At 49.1% G+C, this 27,498-nt stretch overlaps 1 protein-coding gene across 6 annotated transcripts in view; it reads left to right on the forward strand.

The window, feature by feature from the left end:
• The window catches only part of LOC115157661 (casein kinase I), an 86,635-nt gene that overhangs the window by 18,098 nt on the left and 41,039 nt on the right, over positions 1-27,498 (forward strand). For all 6 annotated transcript variants that reach the window (XM_029706096.1, XM_029706095.1, XM_029706098.1 and 3 more), the window contains exon 2: positions 24,130-24,984. In XM_029706096.1, the coding sequence (XP_029561956.1) occupies positions 24,733-24,984 (252 nt within the window). In that variant the 5' untranslated portion in view covers positions 24,130-24,732. The remainder of the gene's footprint in view (positions 1-24,129; positions 24,985-27,498) is intronic.

Genomic DNA, 27,498 nt, shown 5'->3' on the forward strand with positions numbered 1-27,498 from the left:
TTTAAAGTCAGCTTCTGTTCTGGTTTTTAAAAACTTTTTGTTGGACAGGGGATCTTGAATATCTCCATACAACGGATCCTGCAGTATTTTGGCCTGTTTTTCCATGAACGTCACAAGGTCACTGAACTGGGCCCTCAGGTGTCTTCTCTCTAAAATATCACATGCCGTAGACCTCCATTTTTCCCTTAGTTTGTAGGGAAGTTTTGACATGATCAACTTTATGTTGGAGGGAAGATTAAGCTCTTCCATGTTCTGTAGGTCTTGCATGGCATTACAGCAACCTCTAAGATAGAGTGCATAGCCACCCAGTCCCTTTCCATCATCTGGTTTGATGTTTGTCCAGTTCCAAGCTTTTTCCATGTAAGCAGTGGTGACTTTGATTTCATTGCCAAAGTGTTCCTTTAACAACCTCTTAGCCTCTGCATAGCCTCTTCTGGCTTCCATATGCAGACAACTACGTACCAGATCCTTGGGCTGACCAGTGGTGTACTGTTCCAGGTAATAGAGCCTATCCTGGTGACTGCTCGTCTTATCTTCTATACCATGTTCAAATGCACGCATGAATGGCCTAAAGTTCAGAGGATCACCGTCAAACATAGGTATCTCCCTAACAGGGAGTGTGGCCTGTTTGTGCTGTAGTACAAGAAGGTCAGCAATTTCATTCTGCCTTTGCATGACAGTAGAGAGGTTATCATGGCTGGTATTATCGCTGATACCCGCAGTGTTGATTCTGTGTTGATTGCTAGACCTTGCTGTTGGCTGCTGAAGGGTGTGGTTCATGACTGTCCTCTGAATAGGTTTTGATGGCTTTGTTGTCGGTTGTTGTAAAACCCTTTGTAGTGGGGTCTTTGGAACTGCACCTAATGCAGCAAACTCAACAGGTGATGGTTCAGGTTCCACATAGACCTCAGGTACCTGGTTCTCAAAATAAGAGTTCATTCCATCTTCTTGGCTTAGTAAATGGGCTGCCACAGCATGGGATTGAGAAGTAGACTCAACACTCTCCAGGACCTTCAGTTTGGCATTATATGCTGCTATGTCCATTTCCAGTGCCATTTTCTCCATCCTAACATTCAGTTGAGCTCTCTGTTGTTCCAGTTGAGCTTTCTGTTGTTCCAGTTGAGCTTTCTCCAGTTCCAGTGCATGCTTGTCCTGTAATGATGCTTGGCGAGCTAGTAGAGCTGCTCGTTCTGCCTCAGCTTTTAGGCGTACAGAGGTCACTGAGGAAGCCGTCTTAGAATACTTTGTTTTACTTGATGTTTTTGACACATTGGAAATGCTGTCGTGTGGTTCAATGAGCGTTTGTGGCTCAACTTCAGCTTTTTTCCATATTTCCACCTCTTTAAGGAAATGTTCATAAGTTCTCATTCTTGGTTGATAATAGTTAATGCTCTCCTGTTCTTGTTCCTCCTCTGTGACCAGCTCTAGCACAGATTCATGAGCATTCTTAAAGTCATTGAGAACAGCATCAAATGCTTCAAGACTCTCATTCACAGTTTCAATGTTTCCTCCATCAACAAGAAGGACTTTTATTTCATTCATTTTGCGTGTACACACTCCAAGTTTGCCTCTCCGGGCTGCATAGAGTGAATTTAAATGCTCCTCTGCCCTCTCCAGTGGAGTCTTATTTGGGATTTCATCCTCCATCATTCACTTTTAGTTCACTCAATTTACAATGACACAGTTGTTGGTTTGATTGTTAAACATAATGCCCCTTTAGACCTCCTTTAATGCTTTAAAACACAGTCATCCATTTCAGCATATTGACCCATTTTGAATTGAACATGTGCAAGTTCGGCATTTTAGTTGCGTTTTAAACATTTCATCCATTTATACGTTTTGTCCCTTTAATGAAGTTTGAACACGCAGTATCATTCGTTGCGTGGATGCATTGCATTTCCACTTTAGGCCAAATATTAGACATATGATTAGGTTACATTGTGCATAGGATCTCAGTGTTTCCCAAACTTAAACTTCTTAATTGTTTTCACAGCGCTGTGTTTTGAATTCCATTCCCAAGTTTATCAAACATTCCAATTATAAGCACATTTGCGCTTCCATAATACGCATGATCAATCGAACGCATTGAACAGGGCAGCTCATTCATTCGCAGTGGTTACTCACGGCTGGCGAATTCTAGGAGTTCAAGTCCTTCCAAGCGAGCTGTCCTTATGGTACGAATGCAATTACAAATAGAACAATATCCAGTATGTGTCCGAAACCGGAGATTTCCTTCCGATAGCAATCCTTCACGGAGTTTTTTGACTTGTTTGTAGTGGCTTCCTTTCCTCTTTACCATAGCCACTGCCCAAGCCTGAAGCGGGGTTGTTTGGTACGCATACAGTCCACACTCAAGGTTTCCAAAAAGCCAAACATTCAATGTGATCCAGGGATATGGTGCAACAAAAATGTTTATTCTTCTTATATCTAACAGGAAAATGAATATCCAATCAACTTAAAACATAGGTTACTTGATATGGAAAATACACAATATGACCTGTATGTCTGTATGTCTGTATGTTCAAAAAACTATACCGCTCCCGCGTCTAGCAAGGACTCCTCCCCCCAAAGGCCCAACTTCCTGCTTTTATCCTAACACACTTACTGCAGTACAATGAATGGGCAAGAGGGGGGAACAAAAACTAAGTTACACTAACAACAAGTGAATACATCTCAATCAGGTAAATATAAATCATAAAGGTACGTACCTAATATTTCATCATATACATTCATATTTACACAAATATACATGGAGCTCTGAATGTTCTGTCTTTTATACAAATATGTGCAAATCGGCTCTAACATGGGGCTTTGGTGACAAAGTAGCTACAAACATTCACATTTATTGAAACACTTTAAAGAAACAGTTTCAACGGTATTGAAAAACCATCCTGTGGGTTTTTCTTAGTACCCCGGTAGACGGTATATACAGTGGGCTGAAGATGGCACTATAATAATGACTCAAATCAATCAGCAAAACCCATATCTTATTTTTTTTAAGGCTAGGGGAAGCTAATGATCCTCTGGCCAAATCATTTAGTAGCCTATTTTCAATTAGTTTTATTTATTTTTGTATAGACAAGAGTATGTTAATTCGGCTATATAATTTTGGCAAAGCTTAGCTTCCCCTAGCCTTATGGATGCGCCGGCCTATGAGCCTGTCAATCTACTATCCCCCATAGTAGAAAAGTTGACCTATTCGATTGGTCAGCTTGTTGTGCTGTGTGAGAAAGAAATGGCCTATTCCAAACAGACTCTGGGATAGTTGTGGGACGATAGATCCCAAATTCATACAACCAGTAGACCTAGGTTACATGAGTCTGATGCAACAGATCAGAACGTTTAGCTTAGAATGTTGATAAACTATTATTTCTTCACATTATAAGCGCAGCAATGCGCACAAGGAAGTAGGCTACGCACAAATGTACATTTTGGCTACCAGACATTAAAAGAAAGTTGATCAAACAAGCAAAGCATCAATACAGGATTAAGGTTGAATCCTACTACACAAGCTCTGACACTCGTCGGATTTGGCAGGGCATGAAAACTGTTACCGACTACAAAGGGAAACCAAGAGACACGAGCTGCCCAGTGACGGGAGCCTACCAGAAGAGCTAAATGCCTTTTATGCTCGCTTCGAGGCAAGCAACACTGGAGCATGCACGAGAGCACCAGCTGTTCCAGACAACTGTGTGATCACACTCTCGGTAGCCAATGTGAGCAAGACCTTCAAACAAGTCAACATTCACAAAGCCACGGGGCCAGACGGATTACCAGGACGTGTACTCAAAGCATGCGTTGACCAACTGGCAAAGGTCTTCACTGACATTTTCAACATCTCCCTGACTGAGTCTGTATTACCTACATGTTTCAAGCAGTCCACCATTGTTCCTGTGCCCAAGGAAGCGAAGGTAACCTCCCTAAATGATTACCGCCCTGTAGCACTCACGTCGGTAGCCATGAAGTTACCCTAGACCCGCTCCAATTCGCAAACCACCCCAACAGATCCACAGATGACGCAATCTCAATCACACTCCACACTGCCCTTTCCCACCTGGACAAAAGGAACACCTGTGTGAGAATGCTGTTCATTGACTACAGCTCAGCGTTCAACACCATAGTGCCCTCAAAGCTCATCACTAAGCCAAGGACCCTGGGACTAAACACCTCCCTCTGCAACTGGATCCTGGACTACCTAACGGGCCGCCCCAGGTGGTGAGGGTAGGCAACAACACATCTGCCACGCTGATCCTCAACACTGGGGCCCCTCAGGTGTGTGTAGTTAGTCCCCTCCTGTACTCCCTGTTCACCCACGACTGCGTGGCCAAACAACTCCAACACCATCATTAAGTTTGCTGATGACACCAAAGTGGTAGGCCTGATCACCGACAATGATGAGACAGTCTATAAGGAAGAGGTCAGAGAACTGGCAGTGTGGTGCCTGGACAACAACCTCTCCCTCAATGTGAGCAAGACAAAGGAAGCTGTTTGTGGACTACAGGAAAAGGCGGGCTGAACAGGTCCCTATTAACATCAACGGGGCTGTAGTGGAGCGGGTCAAGAGTTTGAAGTTCCTTGGTGTCCACATCACCAACGAACTATCATGGTCCAAACATGCCAAGACAGTCATGAAGAGGGCACAACAAAACCTTTTACCCCTCAGGAGACTGAAAAGATTTGGCACCATCGAGAGCATCCTGGCCGGTTGCACAACTGCCTGGTATGGCAACTGCTCGGCATCTGACCATAAGGCGCTACAGAGGGTAGTGCATACAGCCCAGTACATCACTGGGGCCAAGCTTCCTGCCATCCAGGACCTATATACCAGGCGGTGTCAGAGGAAAGCCCATAAAATTGTCAGACTCCAGTCACCCAAGTTATAGACTGTGTTTTCTCTGCTACTGCACGGCAAGTGCAGTAGCAGAGAGCGCCAAGTCTAGGGCCTAAAGGCTCCTTAACAGCTTCTACCCCCAAGCCATAAGACTGCTGAAGAATTAATCAAATGGCCACTAGACTATTACATTGACCCCCCCCCCCCCCATTTGTTTTCTACACTGCTGCTACTCGCTGTTTATTATCTATGCATATTCACTTCACCCCTACCTACATGTACAAATTACCTCTAACCTGTACCCCTGCACACTGACTCTGTACCGTAATACCCTGTATATAGTCTCCACATTGACTCTGTACCGTAACACCCTGTATATAGCCTCCACATTGACTCTGTACCGTAACCCCCTGTATAGAGCCTCCACATTGACTCTGTACCGTAACACCCTGTATATAGCCTCCACATTGACTCTGTACCGTAACACCCTGTATAGAGCCTCCACATTGACTCTGTACCGTAACACCCTGTATAGAGCCTCCACATTGACTCTGTACCGTAACACCCTGTATAGAGCCTCCACATTGACTCTGTACCGTAACACCCTGTATAGAGCCTCCACATTGACTCTGTACCGTAACACCCTGTATAGAGCCTCCACATTGACTCTGTACCGTAACACCCTGTATATAGCCTCCACATTGACTCTGTACCGTAACACCCTGTATATAGCCTCCACATTGACTCTGTACCATAACACCCTGTATAGAGCCTCCACATTGACTCTGTACCGTAACACCCTGTATAGAGCCTCCACATTGACTCTGTACCGTAACACCCTGTATATAGCCTCCACATTGACTCTGTACCGGTACCCCCTGTATATAGCCTCCACATTGACTCTGTACCGTAACACCCTGTATATAGCCTCCACATTGACTCTGTACCAGTACCCCCTGTATATAGCCTCCACATTGACTCTGTACCGGTACCCCCTGTATATAGCCTCCACATTGACTCTGTACCGGTACCCCCTGTATATAGCCTCCACATTGACTCTGTACCGTAATACCCTGTATATAGCCTCCACATTGACTCTGTACCGTAACACCCTGTATATAGCCTCCACATTGACTCTGTACCGTAACACCCTGTATATAGCCTCCACATTGACTCTGTACCAGTACCCCCTGTATATAGCCTCCACATTGACTCTGTACCGGTACCCCCTGTATATAGCCTCCACATTGACTCTGTACCGGTACCCCCTGTATATAGCCTCCACATTGACTCTGTACCGGTACCCCCTGTATATAGCCTCCACATTGACTCTGTACCGTAATACCCTGTATATAGCCTCCACATTGACTCTGTACCGGTACCCCCTGTATATAGCCTCCACATTGACTCTGTACCGGTACCCCCTGTATATAGCCTCCACATTGACTCAGTACCGGTACCCCCTGTATATAGCCTCCACATTGACTCTGTACCGGTACCCCCTGTATACAGCCTCCACATTGACTCTGTACCGGTACCCCCTGTATATAGTCTCCACATTGACTCTGTACCGTAACACCCTGTATATAGTCTCCACATTGACTCTGTACCGGTACCCCCTGTATACAGCCTCCACATTGACTCTGTACCAGTAACCCCTGTATATAGCCTCCACATTGACTCTGTACCGGTACCCCCTGTATATAGCCTCCACATTGACTCTGTACCGGTACCCCCTGTATATAGCCTCCACATTGACTCTGTACCGGTACCCCCTGTATATAGCCTCCACATTGACTCTGTACCGGTACCCCCTGTATATAGCCTCCACATTGACTCTGTACCGGTACCCCCTGTATATAGCCTCCACATTGACTCTGTACCGGTACCCCCTGTATATAGCCTCCACATTGACTCTGTACCGGTACCCCCTGTATATAGCCTCCACATTGACTCTGTACCGGTACCCCCTGTATATAGCCTCCACATTGACTCTGTACCGTAATACCCTGTATATAGCCTCCACATTGACTCTGTACCGTAACACCCTGTATATAGCCTCCACATTGACTCTGTACCGTAACACCCTGTATATAGCCTCCACATTGACTCTGTACCAGTACCCCCTGTATATAGCCTCCACATTGACTCTGTACCGGTACCCCCTGTATATAGCCTCCACATTGACTCTGTACCGGTACCCCCTGTATATAGCCTCCACATTGACTCTGTACCGGTACCCCCTGTATATAGCCTCCACATTGACTCTGTACCGTAATACCCTGTATATAGCCTCCACATTGACTCTGTACCGGTACCCCCTGTATATAGCCTCCACATTGACTCTGTACCGGTACCCCCTGTATATAGCCTCCACATTGACTCAGTACCGGTACCCCCTGTATATAGCCTCCACATTGACTCTGTACCGGTACCCCCTGTATACAGCCTCCACATTGACTCTGTACCGGTACCCCCTGTATATAGTCTCCACATTGACTCTGTACCGTAACACCCTGTATATAGTCTCCACATTGACTCTGTACCGGTACCCCCTGTATACAGCCTCCACATTGACTCTGTACCAGTAACCCCTGTATATAGCCTCCCACATTGACTCTGTACCGGTACCCCCTGTATATAGCCTCCACATTGACTCTGTACCGGTACCCCCTGTATATAGCCTCCACATTGACTCTGTACCGGTACCCCCTGTATATAGCCTCCACATTGACTCTGTACCGGTACCCCCTGTATATAGCCTCCACATTGACTCTGTACCGGTACCCCCTGTATATAGCCTCCACATTGACTCTGTACCGGTACCCCCTGTATATAGCCTCCACATTGACTCTGTACCGGTACCCCCTGTATATAGCCTCCACATTGACTCTGTACCGGTACCCCCTGTATAGAGCCTCCACATTGACTCTGTACCGGTACCCCCTGTATATAGCCTCCACATTGACTCTGTACCGGTACCCCCTGTATATAGCCTCCACATTGACTCTGTACCGGTACCCCCTGTATATAGCCTCCACATTGACTCTGTACCGGTACCCCCTGTATATAGCCTCCACATTGACTCTGTACCGGTACCCCCCTGTATAGAGCCTCCACATTGACTCTGTACCGGTACCCCCTGTATATAGCCTCCACATTGACTCTGTACCGGTACCCCCTGTATATAGCCTCCACATTGACTCTGTACCGGTACCCCCTGTATATAGCCTCCACATTGACTCTGTACCGGTACCCCCTGTATAGAGCCTCCACATTGACTCTGTACCGGTACCCCCTGTATATAGCCTCCACATTGACTCTGTTCCTTAATACCCTGTATATAGCCTCCACATTGACTCTGTACCGTAACACCCTGTATAGAGCCTCCACATTGACTCTGTACCGGTACCCCCTGTATATAGCCTCCACATTGACTCTGTACCGTAACACCCTGTATATAGCCTCCACATTGACTCTGTACCGGTACCCCCTGTATAGAGCCTCCACATTGACTCTGTACCGGTACCCCCTGTATATAGCCTCCACATTGACTCTGTTCCTTAATACCCTGTATATAGCCTCCACATTGACTCTGTACCGTAATACCCTGTATATAGCCTCCACATTGACTCTGTACCGGTACCCCCTGTATATAGCCTCCACATTGACTCTGTTCCTTAATACCCTGTATATAGCCTCCACATTGACTCTGTACCGTAATACCCTGTATATAGCCTCCACATTGACTCTGTACCGGTACCCCCTGTATATAGCCTCCACATTGACTCTGTACCGGTACCCCCTGTATATAGCCTCCACATTGACTCTGTACCGGTACCCCCTGTATATAGCCTCCACATTGACTCTGTACCGTAACACCCTGTATATAGCCTCCACATTGACTCTGTACCGTAATACCCTGTATATAGCCTCCACATTGACTCTGTACCGGTACCCCCTGTATATAGCCTCCACATTGACTCTGTACCGGTACCCCCAGTATATAGCCTCCACATTGACTCTGTACCGTAACACCCTGTATATAGCCTCCACATTGACTCTGTACCGTAATACCCTGTATATAGCCTCCACATTGACTCTGTACCGGTACCCCCTGTATATAGCCTCCACATTGACTCTGTACCGGTACCCCCTGTATATAGTCTCCACATTGACTCTGTACCGGTACCCCCTGTATATAGCCTCCACATTGACTCTGTACCAGTACCCCCTGTATATAGCCTCCACATTGACTCTGTACCGGTACCCCCAGTATATAGCCTCCACATTGACTCTGTACCGTAACACCCTGTATATAGCCTCCACATTGACTCTGTACCGTAATACCCTGTATATAGCCTCCACATTGACTCTGTACCGGTACCCCCTGTATATAGCCTCCACATTGACTCTGTACCGTAACACCCTGTATATAGTCTCGTTTTTTATTTTGTTACTTTTTTTATTTTTTACTTTAGTTTATTTGCTAAATATTTTCTTTACTTTTTCTTGAACTGCAGTGTTGTTTAAGGGCTTGTAAGTAAGCATTTCACTGTAAGGTCTACACTTGTTGTTTTCAGCGCATGTGACAAAGTTTGATTTGAAAACCAATGGAACACAGGCTACTGGTTTCAAATGGTAAATCACATTATATTGGTCACCTAAACGTACTTAACAGATGTTGTTGTGGGTGTAGGGAAATGCTTGTGTTTCTATCTCCAACAGTGCAGTAATACCTAACAATACATAAGGGGCTCCTGAGTGGCGCAGCGGTCTAAGGCACTGCATCTCATTGCTAGAGGCGTCACTACAGACCCTGGTTCGATTCCAGGCGGTATCACAGCCGGCCGTGATTGGGAGTCCCGTAGAGCGGCGCGCAATTGGTCCAGCGTCGTTAGGGTTTGGCCGGGGTAGGCCGTCATTGTAAATAAGAATTTGTTCTTAACTGACTTGCCTAGTTAAATAAAGGTTAAATGAATAAATAAATAAATAACAATACACACATCTCAAATTAAAAGAATGGAATTAAGAAATGTATAAATATTAGGAAGAGCAATGTCGGGGTGGCATTGACTACAATATATACATATGAAATGAGTAAAATAGTATGTAAACATTAAAGTGATCAGTGATTCCATGTCTATGTATATAGGGCAGCAGCCTCTAAGGTGCAGGGCTGAGAACCAGGTGGAAGCTGACTAGTGATGACTGTTTAACAATCTGATGGCCTTGAGATAGAAGCTGTTTTTCAGTCCCTGCTTTGATCATGTCCTTGATGATCTTTATATATGAAAGTGTATTTACTAAATAATTGCTTCCACTGATATGGTCATATTTTTGCCTAGGCTGCTTTGAAGCAAGGTTAAACATGACTCATAATATGTAGTAAAACGTCTTTGATGTCTTTTATTCCCCCAGTAAGACAAGTGTCCTTGATGTCTTTATTGTACAGACACTCTTTCAGCGACTCCTCAGAATTGTCGTTCTCTGTCCACAACAGCTGACATGAGAGAGGGAGGTCCGTTCCTATAAGCAGAGAGCCGGGCTGGAGAGGGCGAGGGGTGAAAGGACAGACAGAGAGAGAGGCAGAGAGCGCTAGAGACAGCTTGGCCGGGAAAAGAGAGAGCCAGAGAGAGGGGGGTGATAGGACAGAGCGGCAAAGAGCACTAGAGAGAGAGCTTGGCTGGGGAAAGAGAGAGAGGGGGGTATTTTTAGAGCTCGAACTCAAACACTAGATAACACTTCCTGCCTCCTAGCTGTAGGATGAGGTGGGCTCTGGTTTCTGGACCTGACCAGTAGCTGTACTGTAGGATGAGGTGGGCTCTGGTTTCTGGACCTGACCAGTAGCTGTACTGTAGGATGAGGTGGGCTCTGGTTTCTGGACCTGACCAGTAGCTGTAGGATGAGGTGGGCTCTGGTTTCTGGACCTGACCAGTAGCTGTACTGTAGGATGAGGTGGGTTCTGGTTTCTGGACCTGACCAGTAGCTGTACTGTAGGATGAGGTGGGCTCTGGTTTCTGGACCTGACCAGTAGCTGTACTGTAGGATGAGGTGGGTTCTGGTTTCTGGACCTGACCAGTAGCTGTACTGTAGGATGAGGTGGGCTCTGGTTTCTGGACCTGACCAGTAGCTGTAGGATGAGGTGGGCTCTGGTTTCTGGACCTGACCAGTAGCTGTAGGATGAGACGGGTTCTGGTTTCTGGACCTGACCAGTAGCTGTACTGTAGGATGAGACGGGCTCTGGTTTCTGGACCTGACCAGTAGCTGTACTGTAGGATGAGGTGGGCTCTGGTTTCTGGACCTGACCAGTAGCTGTACTGTAGGATGAGGTGGGCTCTGGTTTCTGGACCTGACCAGTAGCTGTACTGTAGGATGAGGTGGGCTCTGGTTTCTGGACCTGACCAGTAGCTGTACTGTAGGATGAGGTGGGCTCTGGTTTCTGGACCTGACCAGTAGCTGTACTGTAGGATGAGGTGGGCTCTGGTTTCTGGACCTGACCAGTAGCTGTACTGTAGGATGAGGTGGGTTCTGGTTTCTGGACCTGACCAGTAGCTGTAGGATGAGGTGGGTTCTGGTTTCTGGACCTGACCAGTAGCTGTACTGTAGGATGAGGTGGGCTCTGGTTTCTGGACCTGACCAGTAGCTGTACTGTAGGATGAGGTGGTTTCTGGACCTGACCAGTAGCTGTACTGTAGGATGAGACGGGCTCTGGTTTCTGGACCTGACCAGTAGCTGTAGGATGAGGTGGGTTCTGGTTTCTGGACCTGACCTGTAGCTGTACTGTAGGATGAGGTGGGTTCTGGTTTCTGGACCTGACCTGTAGCTGTACTGTAGGATGAGGTGGGTTCTGGTTTCTGGACCTGACCAGTAGCTGTACTGTAGGATGAGGTGGGTTCTGGTTTCTGGACCTGACCAGTAGCTGTACTGTAGGATGAGGTGGGCTCTGGTTTCTGGACCTGACCAGTAGCTGTACTGTAGGATGAGGTGGGTTCTGGTTTCTGGACCTGACCAGTAGCTGTACTGTAGGATGAGGTGGGTTCTGGTTTCTGGACCTGACCAGTAGCTGTAGGATGAGGTGGGCTCTGGTTTCTGGACCTGACCAGTAGCTGTACTGTAGGATGAGGTGGGTTCTGGTTTCTGGACCTGACCAGTAGCTGTAGGATGAGGTGGGTTCTGGTTTCTGGACCTGACCAGTAGCTGTACTGTAGGATGAGGTGGGCTCTGGTTTCTGGACCTGACCAGTAGCTGTACTGTAGGATGAGGTGGGTTCTGGTTTCTGGACCTGACCAGTAGCTGTACTGTAGGATGAGGTGGGCTCTGGTTTCTGGACCTGACCAGTAGCTGTACTGTAGGATGAGGTGGGCTCTGGTTTCTGGACCTGACCAGTAGCTGTACTGTAGGATGAGGTGGGCTCTGGTTTCTGGACCTGAACAGTAGCTGTACTGTAGGATGAGGTGGTTTCTGGACCTGACCAGTAGCTGTACTGTAGGATGAGGTGGGCTCTGGTTTCTGGACCTGACCAGTAGCTGTACTGTAGGATGAGGTGGGCTCTGGTTTCTGGACCTGACCAGTAGCTGTACTGTAGGATGATACAGGCTCTGGTTTCTGGACCTGACCAGTAGCTGTACTGTAGGATGAGGTGGGTTCTGGTTTCTGGACCTGACCAGTAGCTGTAGGATGAGGTGGGTTCTGGTTTCTGGACCTGACCAGTAGCTGTACTGTAGGATGAGGTGGGCTCTGGTTTCTGGACCTGACCAGTAGCTGTACTGTAGGATGAGGTGGTTTCTGGACCTGACCAGTAGCTGTACTGTAGGATGAGACGGGCTCTGGTTTCTGGACCTGACCAGTAGCTGTAGGATGAGGTGGGTTCTGGTTTCTGGACCTGACCTGTAGCTGTACTGTAGGATGAGGTGGGTTCTGGTTTCTGGACCTGACCTGTAGCTGTACTGTAGGATGAGGTGGGTTCTGGTTTCTGGACCTGACCAGTAGCTGTACTGTAGGATGAGGTGGGTTCTGGTTTCTGGACCTGACCAGTAGCTGTACTGTAGGATGAGGTGGGCTCTGGTTTCTGGACCTGACCAGTAGCTGTACTGTAGGATGAGGTGGGTTCTGGTTTCTGGACCTGACCAGTAGCTGTACTGTAGGATGAGGTGGGCTCTGGTTTCTGGACCTGACCAGTAGCTGTACTGTAGGATGAGGTGGGTTCTGGTTTCTGGACCTGACCAGTAGCTGTACTGTAGAATGAGGTGGGCTCTGGTTTCTGGACCTGACCAGTAGCTGTACTGTAGGATGAGGTGGGTTCTGGTTTCTGGACCTGACCAGTAGCTGTACTGTAGGATGAGGTGGGCTCTGGTTTCTGGACCTGACCAGTAGCTGTAGGATGAGACGGGTTCTGGTTTCTGGACCTGACCAGTAGCTGTACTGTAGGATGAGACGGGCTCTGGTTTCTGGACCTGACCAGTAGCTGTACTGTAGGATGAGGTGGGCTCTGGTTTCTGGACCTGACCAGTAGCTGTACTGTAGGATGAGGTGGGTTCTGGTTTCTGGACCTGACCAGTAGCTGTACTGTAGGATGAGGTGGGTTCTGGTTTCTGGACCTGACCAGTAGCTGTAGGATGAGGTGGGTTCTGGTTTCTGGACCTGACCAGTAGCTGTACTGTAGGATGAGGTGGGTTCTGGTTTCTGGACCTGACCAGTAGCTGTACTGTAGGATGAGGTGGGTTCTGGTTTCTGGACCTGACCAGTAGCTGTACTGTAGGATGAGGTGGGCTCTGGTTTCTGGACCTGAACAGTAGCTGTACTGTAGGATGAGGTGGTTTCTGGACCTGACCAGTAGCTGTACTGTAGGATGAGGTGGGCTCTGGTTTCTGGACCTGACCAGTAGCTGTACTGTAGGATGAGGTGGGCTCTGGTTTCTGGACCTGACCAGTAGCTGTACTGTAGGATGATACAGGCTCTGGTTTCTGGACCTGACCAGTAGCTGTACTGTAGGATGAGGTGGGTTCTGGTTTCTGGACCTGACCAGTAGCTGTAGGATGAGGTGGGTTCTGGTTTCTGGACCTGACCAGTAGCTGTACTGTAGGATGAGGTGGGCTCTGGTTTCTGGACCTGACCAGTAGCTGTACTGTAGGATGAGGTGGTTTCTGGACCTGACCAGTAGCTGTACTGTAGGATGAGACGGGCTCTGGTTTCTGGACCTGACCAGTAGCTGTAGGATGAGGTGGGTTCTGGTTTCTGGACCTGACCTGTAGCTGTACTGTAGGATGAGGTGGGTTCTGGTTTCTGGACCTGACCTGTAGCTGTACTGTAGGATGAGGTGGGTTCTGGTTTCTGGACCTGACCAGTAGCTGTACTGTAGGATGAGGTGGGTTCTGGTTTCTGGACCTGACCAGTAGCTGTACTGTAGGATGAGGTGGGCTCTGGTTTCTGGACCTGACCAGTAGCTGTACTGTAGGATGAGGTGGGTTCTGGTTTCTGGACCTGACCAGTAGCTGTACTGTAGGATGAGGTGGGCTCTGGTTTCTGGACCTGACCAGTAGCTGTACTGTAGGATGAGGTGGGTTCTGGTTTCTGGACCTGACCAGTAGCTGTACTGTAGAATGAGGTGGGCTCTGGTTTCTGGACCTGACCAGTAGCTGTACTGTAGGATGAGGTGGGTTCTGGTTTCTGGACCTGACCAGTAGCTGTACTGTAGGATGAGGTGGGCTCTGGTTTCTGGACCTGACCAGTAGCTGTAGGATGAGACGGGTTCTGGTTTCTGGACCTGACCAGTAGCTGTACTGTAGGATGAGACGGGCTCTGGTTTCTGGACCTGACCAGTAGCTGTACTGTAGGATGAGGTGGGCTCTGGTTTCTGGACCTGACCAGTAGCTGTACTGTAGGATGAGGTGGGTTCTGGTTTCTGGACCTGACCAGTAGCTGTACTGTAGGATGAGGTGGGTTCTGGTTTCTGGACCTGACCAGTAGCTGTAGGATGAGGTGGGTTCTGGTTTCTGGACCTGACCAGTAGCTGTACTGTAGGATGAGGTGGGTTCTGGTTTCTGGACCTGACCAGTAGCTGTACTGTAGGATGAGGTGGGTTCTGGTTTCTGGACCTGACCAGTAGCTGTACTGTAGGATGAGGTGGGCTCTGGTTTCTGGACCTGACCAGTAGCTGTACTGTAGGATGAGGTGGGCTGTGGTTTCTGGACCTGACCAGTAGCTGTACTGTAGGATGAGGTGGGTTCTGGTTTCTGGACCTGACCAGTAGCAGTACTGTAGGATGAGGTGGGTTCTGGTTTCTGGACCTGACCAGTAGCTGTACTGTAGGATGAGGTGGGTTCTGGTTTCTGGACCTGACCAGTAACTGTACTGTAGGATGAGGTGGGCTCTGGTTTCTGGACCTGACCAGTAGCTGTACTGTAGGATGAGGTGGGTTCTGGTTTCTGGACCTGACCAGTAGCTGTACTGTAGGATGAGGTGGGCTCTGGTTTCTGGACCTGACCAGTAGCTGTACTGTAGGATGAGGTGGGTTCTGGTTTCTGGACCTGACCAGTAGCTGTAGGATGAGGTGTGCTCTGGTTTCTGGACCTGACCAGTAGCTGTACTGTAGGATGAGGTGGGCTCTGGTTTCTGGACCTGACCAGTAGCTGTACTGTAGGATGAGGTGGGCTCTGGTTTCTGGACCTGACCAGTAGCTGTACTGTAGGATGAGGTGGGTTCTGGTTTCTGGACCTGACCAGTAGCTGTACTGTAGGATGAGGTGGGTTCTGGTTTCTGGACCTGACCAGTAGCTGTACTGTAGGATGAGGTGGGTTCTGGTTTCTGGACCTGACCAGTAGCTGTAGGATGAGGTGGGTTCTGGTTTCTGGACCTGACCAGTAGCTGTACTGTAGGATGAGGTGGGCTCTGGTTTCTGGACCTGACCAGTAGCTGTAGGATGAGACGGGTTCTGGTTTCTGGATCTGACCAGTAGCTGTACTGTAGGATGAGGTGGGCTCTGGTTTCTGGACCTGACCAGTAGCTGTACTGTAGGATGAGGTGGGCTCTGGTTTCTGGACCTGACCAGTAGCTGTACTGTAGGATGAGGTGGGTTCTGGTTTCTGGACCTGACCAGTAGCTGTAGGATGAGGTGTGCTCTGGTTTCTGGACCTGACCAGTAGCTGTACTGTAGGATGAGGTGGGCTCTGGTTTCTGGACCTGACCAGTAGCTGTACTGTAGGATGAGGTGGGCTCTGGTTTCTGGACCTGACCAGTAGCTGTACTGTAGGATGAGGTGGGTTCTGGTTTCTGGACCTGACCAGTAGCTGTACTGTAGGATGAGGTGGGTTCTGGTTTCTGGACCTGACCAGTAGCTGTACTGTAGGATGAGGTGGGTTCTGGTTTCTGGACCTGACCAGTAGCTGTACTGTAGGATGAGGTGGGTTCTGGTTTCTGGACCTGACCAGTAGCTGTAGGATGAGGTGGGTTCTGGTTTCTGGACCTGACCAGTAGCTGTACTGTAGGATGAGGTGGGCTCTGGTTTCTGGACCTGACCAGTAGCTGTAGGATGAGACGGGTTCTGGTTTCTGGATCTGACCAGTAGCTGTACTGTAGGATGAGGTGGGCTCTGGTTTCTGGACCTGACCAGTAGCTGTACTGTAGGATGAGGTGGGCTCTGGTTTCTGGACCTGACCAGTAGCTGTACTGTAGGATGAGGTGGGCTCTGGTTTCTGGACCTGACCAGTAGCTGTACTGTAGGATGAGACGGGCTCTGGTTTCTGGACCTGACCAGTAGCTGTACTGTAGGATGAGGTGGGTTCTGGTTTCTGGACCTGACCAGTAGCTGTACTGTAGGATGAGGTGGGCTCTGGTTTCTGGACCTGACCAGTAGCTGTAGGATGAGGTGGGTTCTGGTTTCTGGACCTGACCAGTAGCTGTACTGTAGGATGAGGTGGGTTCTGGTTTCTGGACCTGACCAGTAGCTGTACTGTAGGATGAGGTGGGTTCTGGTTTCTGGACCTGACCAGTAGCTGTACTGTAGGATGAGGTGGGCTCTGGTTTCTGGACCTGACCAGTAGCTGTACTGTAGGATGAGGTGGGTTCTGGTTTCTGGACCTGACCAGTAGCTGTACTGTAGGATGAGGTGGGCTCTGGTTTCTGGACCTGACCAGTAGCTGTGCTGTAGGATGAGGTGGGTTCTGGTTTCTGGACCTGACCAGTAGCTGTACTGTAGGATGAGGTGGGTTCTAGTTTCTGGACCTGACCAGTAGCTGTACTGTAGGATGAGGTGGGTTCTGGTTTCTGGACCTGACCAGTAGCTGTACTGTAGGATGAGGTGGGTTCTGGTTTCTGGACCTGACCAGTAGCTGTACTGTAGGATGAGGTGGGTTCTGGTTTCTGGAGCTGACCAGTAGCTGTACTGTAGGATGAGGTGGGTTCTGGTTTCTGGACCTGACCAGTAGCTGTACTGTAGGATGAGGTGGGCTCTGGTTTCTGGACCTGACCAGTAGCTGTACTGTAGGATGAGACGGGCTCTGGTTTCTGGACCTGACCAGTAGCTGTACTGTAGGATGAGGTGGGCTCTTGTTTCTGTACCTGACCAGTAGCTGTACTGTAGGATGAGGTGGGTTCTGGTTTCTGGACCTGACCAGTAGCTGTACTGTAGGATGAGGTGGGCTCTGGTTTCTGGACCTGACCAGTAGCTGTAGGATGAGGTGGGTTCTGGTTTCTGGACCTGACCAGTAGCTGTACTGTAGGATGAGGTGGGCTCTGGTTTCTAGACCTGACCAGTAGCTGTACTGTAGGATGAGGTGGGTTCTGGTTTCTGGACCTGACCAGTAGCTGTACTGTAGGATGAGGTGGGTTCTGGTTTCTGGACCTGACCAGTAGCTGTACTGTAGGATGAGGTGGGTTCTGGTTTCTGGACCTGACCAGTAGCTTTACTGTAGGATGAGGTGGGCTCTGGTTTCTGGACCTGACCAGTAGCTGTACTGTAGGATGAGGTGGGTTCTGGTTTCTGGACCTGACCAGTAGCTGTACTGTAGGATGAGGTGGGCTCTGGTTTCTGGACCTGACCAGTAGCTGTAGGATGAGGTGGGCTCTGGTTTCTGGACCTGACCAGTAGCTGTACTGTAGGATGAGGTGGGTTCTGGTTTCTGGACCTGACCAGTAGCTGTAGGATGAGATGGGCTCTGGTTTCTGGACCTGACCAGTAGCTGTACTGTAGGATGAGGTGGGTTCTGGTTTCTGGACCTGACCAGTAGCTGTACTGTAGGATGAGGTGGGCTCTGGTTTCTGGACCTGACCAGTAGCTGTACTGTAGGATGAGGTGGGTTCTGGTTTCTGGACCTGACCAGTAGCTGTACTGTAGGATGAGGTGGGTTCTGGTTTCTGGACCTGACCAGTAGCTGTACTGTAGGATGAGGTGGGTTCTGGTTTCTGGACCTGACCAGTAGCTGTACTGTAGGATGAGGTGGGCTCTGGTTTCTGGACCTGACCAGTAGCTGTAGGATGAGATGGGTTCTGGTTTCTGGACCTGACCAGTAGCTGTACTGTAGGATGAGGTGGGCTCTGGTTTCTGGACCTGACCAGTAGCTGTACTGTAGGATGAGGTGGGTTCTGGATTCTGGACCTGACCAGTAGCTGTACTGTAGGATGAGACGGGTTTTGGATTCTGGACCTGACCAGTAGCTGTACTGTAGGATGAGACGGGTTCTGGTTTCTGGACCTGACCAGTAGCTGTACTGTAGGATGAGGTGGGCTCTGGTTTCTGGACCTGACCAGTAGCTGTACTGTAGGATGAGGTGGGCTCTGGTTTCTGGACCTGACCAGTAGCTGTAGGATGAGGTGGGCTCTGGTTTCTGGACCTGACCAGTAGCTGTACTGTAGGATGAGGTGGGCTCTGGTTTCTGGACCTGACCAGTAGCTGTACTGTAGGATGAGGTGGGCTCTGGTTTCTGGACCTGACCAGTAGCTGTACTGTAGGATGAGACGGGCTCTGGTTTCTGGACCTGACCAGTAGCTGTACTGTAGGATGAGGTGGGCTCTGGTTTCTGGATCTGACCAGTAGCTGTACTGTAGGATGAGGTGGGCTCTGGTTTCTGGACCTCACCAGTAGCTGTACTGTAGGATGAGGTGGGCTCTGGTTTCTGGACCTGACCAGTAGCTGTACTGTAGGATGAGGTGGGCTCTGGTTTCTGGACCTGACCAGTAGCTGTAGGATGAGGTGGGTTCTGGTTTCTGGACCTGACCAGTAGCTGTAGGATGAGGTGGGTTCTTGTTTCTGGGCCTGACCAGTAGCTGTACTGTAGGATGAGGTGGGTTCTGGTTTCTGGACCTGACCAGTAGCTGTAGGATGAGACGGGCTCTGGTTTCTGGACCTGACCAGTAGCTGTACTGTAGGATGAGGTGGGCTCTGGTTTCTGGACCTGACCAGTAGCTGTAGGATGAGGTGGGTTCTGGTTTCTGGACCTGACCAGTAGCTGTAGGATGAGGTGGGTTCTGGTTTCTGGACCTGACCAGTAGCTGTACTGTAGGATGAGGTGGGTTCTGGTTTCTGGACCTGACCAGTAGCTGTACTGTAGGATGAGGTGGGTTCTGGTTTCTGGACCTGACCAGTAGCTGTACTGTAGGATGAGGTGGGTTCTGGTTTCTGGACCTGACCAGTAGCTGTACTGTAGGATGAGGTGGGCTCTGGTTTCTAGACCTGACCAGTAGCTGTACTGTAGGATGAGGTGGGTTCTGGTTTCTGGACCTGACCAGTAGCTGTACTGTAGGATGAGGTGGGTTCTGGTTTCTGGACCTGACCAGTAGCTGTACTGTAGGATGAGGTGGGTTCTGGTTTCTGGACCTGACCAGTAGCTGTACTGTAGGATGAGGTGGGCTCTGGTTTCTGGATCTGACCAGTAGCTGTACTGTAGGATGAGGTGGGCTCTGGTTTCTGGATCTGACCAGTAGCTGTACTGTAGGATGAGGTGGGCTCTGGTTTCTGGACCTGACCAGTAGCTGTACTGTAGGATGAGGTGGGTTCTGTTTTCTGGACCTGACCAGTAGCTGTACTGTAGGATGAGGTGGGTTCTGGTTTCTGGACCTGACCAGTAGCTGTACTGTAGGATGAGGTGGGTTCTGGTTTCTGGACCTGACCAGTAGCTGTACTGTAGGATGAGGTGGGTTCTGGTTTCTAGACCTGACCAGTAGCTGTAGTGTAGGATGAGGTGGGTTCTGGTTTCTGGACCTGACCAGTAGCTGTACTGTAGGATGAGGTGGGTTCTGGTTTCTGGACCTGACCAGTAGCTGTACTGTAGGATGAGGTGGGCTCTGGTTTCTGGACCTGACCAGTAGCTGTACTGTAGGATGAGGTGGGTTCTGGTTTCTGGACCTGACCAGTAGCTGTACTGTAGGATGAGGTGGGCTCTGGTTTCTGGACCTGACCAGTAGCTGTAGGATGAGGTGGGTTCTGGTTTCTGGACCTGACCAGTAGCTGTACTGTAGGATGAGGTGGGCTCTGGTTTCTGGACCTGACCAGTAGCTGTACTGTAGGATGAGGTGGGCTCTGGTTTCTGGACCTGACCAGTAGCTGTACTGTAGGATGAGGTGGGCTCTGGTTTCTGGACCTGACCAGTAGCTGTACTGTAGGATGAGGTGGGCTCTGGTTTCTGGATCTGACCAGTAGCTGTACTGTAGGATGAGGTGGGTTCTGGTTTCTAGACCTGACCAGTAGCTGTACTGTAGGATGAGGTGGGTTCTGGTTTCTGGACCTGACCAGTAGCTGTACTGTAGGATGAGGTGGGTTCTGGTTTCTAGACCTGACCAGTAGCTGTACTGTAGGATGAGGTGGGTTCTGTTTCTGGACCTGACCTGTAGCTGTACTGTAGGATGAGGTGGGCTCTGGTTTCTGGACCTGACCAGTAGCTGTACTGTAGGATGAGGTGGGCTCTGGTTTCTGGACCTGACCAGTAGCTGTACTGTAGGATGAGGTGGGTTCTGGTTTCTGGACCTGACCAGTAGCTGTACTGTAGGATGAGACGGCCTCTGGTTTCTAAATCCGTCAGTCAGACGCTGAGCAGGCAGCTGCAGCAAATGACATACTGCTTTCAACATGCAAGACTTCCGTTCTGCTTTCTGTCCCGGATAATTCCCCTCTCCTCCTCCGCCTTTTAGTTCTGTTTGACGATCAGAGGGTTCAGGGGAAAATGGATGTCAACCTACAACGATACCGCCCAGAGCACTATGCAAAATGACTAAATGTATATTGTAACAAATGGTAGCTGAATGGTAGCTGAATGGTAGCTGAATGGTAGCTGACTGGTAGCTGACTGGTAGCTGAAAGGTAGCTGACTATTGTCAGAAAATTCTGCACATTCTAATCCTTTCTTTTAGTTTCATGTCCTTGACTTTTATCTAATTAAAATGGTTAACACTAAAATGGTCTAATTTTGTTATTACGAACATGCAATGAAAAGTTATTATGATTGGTTTCCAGATATGTCCTGCTGTGCTATCTAGGTGGCGTCTTTTTCACAACGCAGTTAAGCCAAAATCACGGCCTGTTATTCAGAGGGGCCATTTGACCCGTAGGCAATAGGGGGCAATTTGGGATGTAGGCAATTGCAGGAAGCTTGGCCTCAGTGATGTACTGGGCCGTACGCACTACCCTCTGTAGCGCCTTGCGGTCAGATGCCGAGCAGTTGCCATACCAGGCGGTGATGCAACCGGTCAGGATGCTCTTGATGGTGCAGCTGTAGAACTTTTTGAGGATCTGGGGAACCATGCCAAAGCTTTTTAGTTTCCTGAGGGGGAAAAGGTTTTGTCGTCCCCTCTTCACGACTGTCTTGGTGTGTTTGGACCATGATAGATCGTTGGTGATGTGGACACCAAGGAACTTGAAACTCTCGACCCGCTCCACTACAGCCCCGTTGATTTTAATGGGGGCCAGTTCGGCCCTCCTTTTCCTATAGTCCACGATCAGCTCCTTTGTCTTGCTCACATTGAGGGAGAGGTTGTTGTCCTGGCACCACACTGCCAGGTCTCTGACCTCCTCCCTATAGGCTGTCTCATCGTTGTCGGTGATCAGGCCTACCACTGTTGTGTCGTCAGCAAACTTAATGATGGTGTTGGAGTTGTTTGGCCACGCAGTCGTGGGTGAACAGGGAGTACAGGAGGGGACTAAGTACACAACCCTGAGGGGCCCCAGTGTTAAGGATCAGCGTGGCAGATGTGTTGTTACCTACCCTTACCACCTGGGGTGGCCTGTCAGGTAGTTCAGGATCCAGTTGCAGAGGGAGGTGTTTAGTCCCAGGGTCCTTGGCTTAGTGATGAGCTTCGTGGGAACTATGGTGTTGAACGCTGAGCTGTAGTCAATGAACAGCATTCTCACATAGGTGTTCCTTTTGTCCAGGTGGGAAAGGGCAGTGTGGAGTGTGATTGAGATTGCGTCATCTGTGGATCTGTTGGGGTGGTTTGCGAATTGGAGCGGGTCTAGGGTAACTTCATGGCTACCGACGTGAGTGCTACAGGGCGGTAATCATTTAGGGAGGTTACCTTCGCTTCCTTGGGCACAGGGACAATGGTGGACTGCTTGAAACATGTAGGTATTACAGACTCAGTCAGGGAGATGTTGAAAATGTCAGTGAAGACCTTTGCCAGTTGGTCCGCGCATGCTTTGAGTACACGTCCTGGTAATACATCTGGCCCCGCGGCTTTGTGAATGTGGACCTGTTTAAAGGTCTTGCTCACATTGACTACTGAGAGCGTTGTCACCCAGTCATTCAGAACAGCTGGTGCTCTCGTGCATGCTTCAGTGTTGCTTGCCTCGAAGCGAGCATAAAAGGCATTTAGCTCATCTGGTAGGCTCCCGTCACTGGGCAGCTCGCGTCTGGGTTTCCCTTTGTAGTCTGTAATAGTTTACAAGCCCTGCCACATCTGACGAACGTCAGAGCCGGTGTAGTACGATTAAATCTTAATCCTCTATTGACCCTTTGCTTGTTTGATGGTTCACCTAAGGGCATAGCGGGATTTCTTATAGGCATCCGGATTAGTGTCCTGCCCCTTGAAAGCGGAAGCTTTAGCCTTTAGCTCAATGCGGATGTTGCCTGTAATCCATGGCTTCTGGTTGGGATATGTACGTACGGTCACTGAGGGGAAGACGTCGTTGATGAAGCTGATGACTGAGGTACTTCTCAATGCCATTGGGTGAATCCCGGAACATATTCCAGTCTGTGCTAGCAAAACAGTCCTGTAGCTTAGCGTCCGCGCTATCTGACCACTTCCGTATTGAACGAGTCACTGGTACTTCCTGCTTTTAGTTTTTTCTTGTAAGCAGGAATCAGAAGGATAGAAAAATGGTTGGATTTGCCAAATGGAGGTCGGGGGAGAGCTTTTTGTACATCTGTGTGTGGGGTAAAGGTGGTCTAGGATTTGTTTTCCCCCCTCTGGTTGCACATGTGACATGCTGATAGAAATGAGGTAAAACTGATTTGAGTTTCCCTAGATTAAAGTCCCCGGCCACTAGGAGCGCCGCTTCTGGGTGAACATTTTCTTCTTTGCTTATGGCCTTAGGTCTTGGCCTTGGTTGAGTGCGCTCTTAGTGCCAGCATCGGTCTGTGTAGACGGCTACAAATAATATAGATGAGAACTCTCTTTGTAGATCGTGCCCAAGATCGTGCCCTAGAAACACGGTGCGCCAGACACCACACTCTAGAAACACGGTGCGCCAGACACCACGCCCTAGAAACACGGTGCCCCAGACACCACGCCCTAGAAACACGGTGCGCCAGACACCACGCCCTAGAAACACGGTGCGCCTGACTTAACCATCTTGAAACACTGCGCGCTCTAGGGACACTGCGCGCTCTAGGGACACTGCGCGCTCTAGGGACACTGCTCGCTCTAGGGACACTGCTCGCTCTAGGGACACTGCGCACCCTTGGGACACTGCGCGCTCTAGGGACACTGCGCGCTCTAGGGACACTGCGCGCTCTAGGGACACTGCGCGCCGTTCATGAAGTTCTTAAAATAAAGCATTGTTTTATGAACACAACAAAATAATCCTCAAGTCCATGTTGCCGCTAATGGCACAAACAAATGGTGCAAATGGAGTTTGGAGAACTGGAAATGTCTGTACTTGGCGCTCGTGGAAATGGAGAAAGGTGGTTCGATGAGAGAGCAGTAGAAAGCTGGCATCCTCACCGATTTGATTCAAACACATTGTTGAATTACAGCATGCTATAGCTACCTAGCTGTTGGTGTGTGTATATGAGATCCATTTTAATTGCTATGTTGTAGATTAATGGAGTATTTCCTGATTATAACAGTTAACGTTCTGTCTCTTCCCCCAGGTGTAGAGCTGTTGGGTTAGCCCATCTGTACAACCAACTGCTCCACCAGGTGTATCAGACCGCTGGGAATGACTGCACCTTCACAACCTCGCCAGGAGTGGGCCCTGGAGGACGACGCCCACATCAATCACACAGCCAGGAGCTAGGAGCACCTTCCTTCTTTTAGCTAGGATAGGCTTCCTTCCTTTAGCTAGGATAGGCTTCCTTCCTTTAGCTAGGATAGCATCTCTTAGTTCGCTAGTGTGAGTCCAGTCCTAGGTTGAGATGCAGCTTTGATGCTGGTGGGGATTGGAGAAGAAAGAGAGAGCCACAAACCCACAGAAGAGGATGACTCATCAGTTCACCTGATTTTTACGCTCTACCCTCACCGTTGCTAACTTGATTAGTAGTTATCAGCTCAACCGTTGGAAGTCCGTAGGACCTCATAAAGAGTATATTCGCACTCACACATTCAGTACTAGCCCTGCACTGTGTGTGGTGACTTGGCTCTCTCCACCTCTCCCTTCCCCTCCACGCCCCCTGCCGGTCTGGTGGATGTTTTGGCGGCTCTGAGGACTGCATGGCAGTGGAGTAATCGTGGAGAGGCCAGGGTACCACAAACTTATGGACTTTGACAAGAGAGGAGGAGGAGGAGGAGGAGGAGGAGGAGGAAAGGGGGAGGCAGAGGAAGGGAAGAGGATGTCGAAGTCCGGAGGGAGCCGTTCGGGGCATGGCAGTCGCAGCTCGGGGAGCGGCTCCGGGGTGCTCATGGTGGGCCCTAACTTTCGGGTTGGGAAGAAGATCGGCTGTGGGAACTTTGGAGAGCTTCGCCTGGGGAAGAACCTGTACACGAATGAATATGTGGCTATCAAACTGGTGAGTGGATCTAATGCTATAACATGTTATATGAACATGAGGTTGAACTGTAGACTGTTCTCTCTGCTACCGCACGGAAAGCGGTACCGGAGCGCCAAGTCTAGGACCAAACCGCCAAGCCATAAGAATCCTAAACATCTAATCAAATGACTACTCAGACTATTTGCATTGCCCCCCCACCCCATCTTTTATACCACAGCTACTCTTTTAAATTCCTATGCATAGCCACTTTAATAACTCTACCTACATGTACATAATTACCTCAATTACCTCGACACTGGTACCCCCCACACATTGACTGTATATAGCCCCGCTATTGTTGTTTACTGCTGCTCTTTAATTATTTGTTATTCTTATCTCTTACTTTTTTGGGGATTTTCTTAACTGCATTGTTGGTTAAGGGCTTGTAAGTAAGCATTTCACTGTAAGGTCTACACCAGTTGTATTCGGTGCATGTGACAAATTAAATTCGATTTTGAAGTAGCTAGCAAGCTAGCCAACCTTAGCCTGTTAGCTTGGGAGCTTGACTGCCATTGTGAGGTCAGAATGCTCGGATCAACCTTACACCTCGATCAGAGAATCCAGTGTGCGCTCTGAACTCTCCAAGAGCGAAACGATTTGGATTTAGAAGGATGCTTTGTTGCGAAATAGGAAGCCGATTCTAGATTTAACTTTGGATTGGAGATGAATGTGAGTCTGGAAGGAGAGTTTACAGTCTAAACAGACACCTAGGTATTTGTAGTTGTCCACATATTCCACAAGTCAGAGCCGTCCAAAGTAGTGATGCTAGACAGGCGGGCAGGTGCAGGCAGCGATCGGTTGAAGAGCATGCATTTAGTTTTACTTGCATTTCAGAGCAGTTGGAGGCCACGGAAGGAGTGTTGTATGGCATTGAAGCTCGTCTGGAGGTTAGTTAACACAGAAGGGCCAGAAGTATACAAAATGGTGTCGTCTGCGTAGAGGTGAATCAGAAAATCAGCAGCAGCAAGAGCGACATCATTGGTGTATACAGAGAAAAGAGTCGGCCCGAGAATTGAGCCTTGTGGCACCCCCATAGAGACTGCCAGAGGTTCGGACAACAGGCCCTCTGATTTGACACACGGAACTCTGTCTGAGAAGTAGTTGGTGAACCAGGCGAGGCAGTCATTTGAGAAACCAAGGCTGTTGAGTCTGCCGATAAGAATGTTGTGATTGACAGAGTCGAAAGCCTTGGCCAGGTTGATGAATACGGCTGCACTGTATTGTCTTTTATCGATGGCGGTTATGATGTCGTTTAGTACCTTGAGCGTGGCTGAGGTGCACCCATGACCAGCTCTGAAACCAGATTGCATAGCGGAGAAGGTACGGTGGGATTCGAAATGGTCGGTGATCTGTTTGTTAACTTGGCTTTCGAAGACCTTAGAAAGGCAGGGTAGGATAGATATAGGTCTGTTGCAGTTTGGGTTTAGAGTGTCTCCCCCTTTGAAGAAGGGGATGACCGCGGCAGCTTTTCAGTCTTTGGGGATCTCAGACGACACGAAAGAGAGGTTGAATAGGCTAGTAATAGGGCTTGCAGCAATTGCGGCGGATAATTTTGGGTGAAGGAGAAGTGGGGGAGGCTTGGGCAAGTTGCTATGGGGGGTGCAGAGCTGTTGACCGGGGTAGGAGTAGCCAGGTGGAAAGCATGGCCAGCTGTAGAAAAATGCTTCTTGAAATTCTCGATTATCGTGGATTTATCGGTGGTGACCGTGTTTCCTAGCCTCAGTGCGGTGGGCAGCTGGGAGGAGGTGCTCTTATTCTCCATGGACTTTACAGTGTCCCAGAACTTTTTGGAGTTTGTGCTACAGGATGCAAATTTCTGTTTGAAAAAAGCTAGCCTTAGCTTTCCTAACTGACTGAGTATATTGGTTCCTAACTTCCCTGAAAAGTTGCATATCACGGGGGCTATTCGATGCTAATGCCGAATGCCATAGGATGTTTTTGTGCTGTTCAAGGGCAGTCTGGTCTGGAGTGAACAAAGGGCTATATCTGTTCCTGGTTCTACATTTTTTGACTGGGTCATGCTTGGAGAAGAAAAGGAGCAGATTTCTGGGCGTGGTAATAGATTCAAGGCATAATGTACAGTCAAGAGTATGGTAGGATGTGAGTACAGTGGAGGTAAACCTAGGCGCTGAGTGACGATGAGAGATGTTTCATCTCTGGAGGCATCAATTAACGTAGGCGAGGTCGCCGCATGTGTGGTGGGGTGGGACGAAAGAGCTATCTAAGGCATTTTGAGCGGGACTGGGGGGCGCTACAGTGAAATAAAACAGTAAGAACTAGCCAAGACAGCAGTAGACAAGGCATATTGACATTAGAGAGAGGCATAGAGCAATCACAGGTGTTGATCAGGAGAGCTAAGACAACAACGGGTAAATGGCGATGAATGGGAAGAGCGGGTCAGTTAGGTACATACAGGACCTGAGGCTGGGGCCGACTGGTAAACAAAATGAGGTACCGTGTTATTGAAACAGAATGAGGTGCTACCGGGCCTGA

The sequence above is a fragment of the Salmo trutta genome, chromosome 21, assembly GCF_901001165.1.
Source record: "Salmo trutta chromosome 21, fSalTru1.1, whole genome shotgun sequence".
NCBI classification, from domain to species: Eukaryota; Metazoa; Chordata; class Actinopteri; order Salmoniformes; family Salmonidae; genus Salmo; species Salmo trutta.